Source organism: Arachis duranensis, chromosome 4 (assembly GCF_000817695.3).
Source record: "Arachis duranensis cultivar V14167 chromosome 4, aradu.V14167.gnm2.J7QH, whole genome shotgun sequence".
In the NCBI taxonomy this organism is placed as follows: domain Eukaryota; kingdom Viridiplantae; phylum Streptophyta; class Magnoliopsida; order Fabales; family Fabaceae; genus Arachis; species Arachis duranensis.
The window spans coordinates 75,446,120-75,449,369 of NC_029775.3; the positions used below are offsets into that span (position 1 = coordinate 75,446,120).

Below are 3,250 nucleotides of genomic sequence, written 5' to 3' on the forward strand. Positions count from 1 at the left end.
TAACATTTCAATTTTTCTGTAATATTTTTGTAGAACTTGATTAATAGTTCTTTTCATAATATTTTTCTTGAAATTTTTTAATAAGAATATATTTTAATGTTTATCTTTTATCTTTTATATTCATTGATTATACTAAATATTTTTACAATGTATTTTTATTGATTATATGCGTTCTCTTTTTTACCTTCTCCTACTTCTTTTAATTGCTTTCTTTATCTTATTTTAATTATTTATTTTACTTTTATTCGTTATATATTTATTATATTTCACTTCATCTTAATCTCAATCTTATGATTATTTTTTAATTGTATAAAATTGAATAATTTCTTTTAAAACATGCTTAATAATATTATCTATTATATGTAATAATTAGGATAAACAAACACATATAAATTGAATATATAATTTACTTTGAACTTAAAACAAAAACTAAATGTTTTATTGAAAAGTATGAACCAATTTTGTTTTTAATTTCTCTATAATCATTTAATGGTAAAAATCTCTCTATAATCACTAATATTTTCAATACGAAAAAAGTTATAAATCTCTATAAAATAAAATAATATATATTATATCAATATACAATTTTTAAATATTTTTTATTTTTTTTAAAAATTGTCCAAACATATCAACATTTAAATTGTTTATACATCATTTCTCAAAATATTATGATTTTACAGTTATGATATGTAATATTGTTAGTTATTATAACATATATAAAAAATGTGACTTATTTAGTGTTTAACATTTGTTTTTTATTAATATTGTTATAACAAAGATACATGTGATTTTATAAGAGAATAATATTGCTTAGACTTTGGTTATCTTAAAATTTTTACTAAATAGTTAGAATAGCTCAACATCACGAACCAATAAATATTATCAATAGAGATGATAAAAAAGAGTCAAAACATGTATTTTCAGAAATTACTTGCGATTTTAGGCTAGATAAAAATCGATAAAATTTCATAGCTAAAGCCCCACCCACGTGAATAAATAGACGGAGACAGGGACATAAGTACCTGCCCCCAAAAAACTCGTTAAATCCACGCGAATTTATTTATACATAAATCCATTTATATATACATGAATTTATTTATATATACATAAATTTACTCTAACTTTCTTAAATTTAATAACTCTAATTCCTCCTTCAATTGGAATTTTTCTTTCTTTCATACTCATCTCAATCTCTCTCTCTTTCACTTTTTTTTGTACGGTCAAATCTATCACTACATTATTCAATCTCATAAAAAAAAATTATGTTATGTTATTATGGTAAAAGATATTGTTATATATTTTTTTAAAATATTATTTTCATAATAAATATCTTATGAGCCATATTGAAGTATATTGAATTAATTATTTTATAATTATTATATTATATTTTTTTGTTTATTTTTTAAAAAATTTTTAAAAAATATCCAAAGATACCTGTAGATATCTGCATTTTATGAGGAGATAATAAATGAAGGTGGATACTACAATGAAGATGGCAAAAATATCTTCTTATGAAGATGCTTTGGTTAAAAGTGTAGTTTATTTATTTAGCCACACTTTAAACAAAAACAACACTTTTATAAATATCAAAATCTAACCATACAATCCATCATCCAAAAGTCAAAAAAAAATATACTCATATGAAGACAATTATATCATCTTCATTGTAGTATCCACCATAAATGAATACTTGCAACAAAAATAAAGAAAAAACAGATGACATTTTTTAAAGGCGGAGTGAAAGACGGAAAAAGAACACCTTCATAAGTATCCATTAACATCTTTAGTTAACAACACAAATTCAATTTGAAAGGGAACAATAGATTTCATTCGTATTGGACTTTAAGATAATAAATTTGCCACTAGTTATTAGGTTCTTCACGCTAAGTATCGATTACATGTAAGTCAATTATTTTTCTAAAATGATTTAGAGTGATCGATCTTTTCTATTGGAAGTATTACCGGAAGCAACGAACAGCCTCTTCCCAACCTCATAAGAGACGAACGCGTCCAAGCAAGCGTACTGCACTTGCTGAGGATTAAGCCGCTCAACATCCCAATAGCTACTCCTCGTGATGTACGACGGCTTCTCCAGCTCGACCCCCATAACCCCCGCAGCCAGCGTCTTCAGCCCCGCATTCCTCAACTCTCTCCCCCCCAGCACGTGCTCCGCAAGCACCCGAAGGTCCGTGCAGTTTGTCACATGGAGGTGGTAGTCTTCTAGAAGCTTTTGAGCGTCCGCGTCGATTCCAGCCCCAACGAACGTGTTATTGCGGCTTTTGAGAAAATCCAGCAGCGACTGTGGGATGTAAGGCGCGTGCAAGGTCTGGTAGACGAGGCAGTTCTCGCCCTGGCAGAGTTGGAGTGTGGCCACGGGGTTACGAGGCGCGTTGCGCTGAGTGTTTGGCTTCCATTCGACGTCGAGGCCGATGAGGCGGTTTTGGTTGCTGCTGAAGCCGAAGTGGCTGCTCATGAATTGGACCCAGTCGTCGACTATGGAAGGGTTAGAGGTTCGGCAGGTCTCGATGAAGTTTCCATGGAAGATGACTTCGTACATGTGGGTGTCCCAGGGCATGTCGTAGTTGCGGATGTGAATCGTCATGGTGTCTCGGGATGTAGAGAAGGTGAAAAGCGCGAAGATGGTGGTTAGTTCCTATATATATATATAGGGGTGGCAAACGGGCCTAAACCCGCCGGGCCGGCTCGCGTAACCCGCCAAAAAAGGCGGGCTGGGCTGGAAAATCGGGACCGCCAAATAGCAAAAGTCCGCCTAACCCGCACCGCTTAAACCGCGGGTTTTGGCGGGCTTTGGCGGCGCGGGGCGGGCTTCCCCGCCAGGCTAAGGTTTTTCTTAGTGAGGGGGTATTTTTGCAATTTTTTTCCTAAAACCTAACTTCCCCCAACCTAACTTACAAGAGTATGAAGATAAAAATTGAGTGTTTTGAATTATGTTTATGTTATTTTGGAGACAATATTTATAATTATGTTTTGGATTATGTTTATTTTGCTTTGGAGAGAATATTTATACTTATATTTTGAATGAAAATTTGGTTTATAATTATATTTATTAGATATTTATAATTACAAAGACTTTAATGTTTGTGAATATAAAAAATATAATTTTTTATGCCATTAGAAATTATAAATTTATTAATATGGTTGTGAAATTATATATATTACTTAGTAGTTAATAGTAAAAAAAAAAAAGAGAGGAGCTTTGGTGGGCTTAGCCCGCCAGCCCGCCAACCCG

The 3,250-nt window shown here is 31.8% G+C and overlaps 1 protein-coding gene across 1 annotated transcript; it reads right to left on the reverse strand.

The window, feature by feature from the left end:
• Positions 1–1,927: 1,927 nt before the first annotated feature.
• On the reverse strand, positions 1,928–2,602 carry LOC107484617 (3'-5' exonuclease-like). Its single transcript, XM_016105165.3, has one exon. The coding sequence runs from the start codon at positions 2,600–2,602 to the stop codon at positions 1,928–1,930; it is 675 nt and encodes a 224-aa protein (XP_015960651.1).
• Between the last annotated feature and the right edge of the window lie 648 nt (positions 2,603–3,250).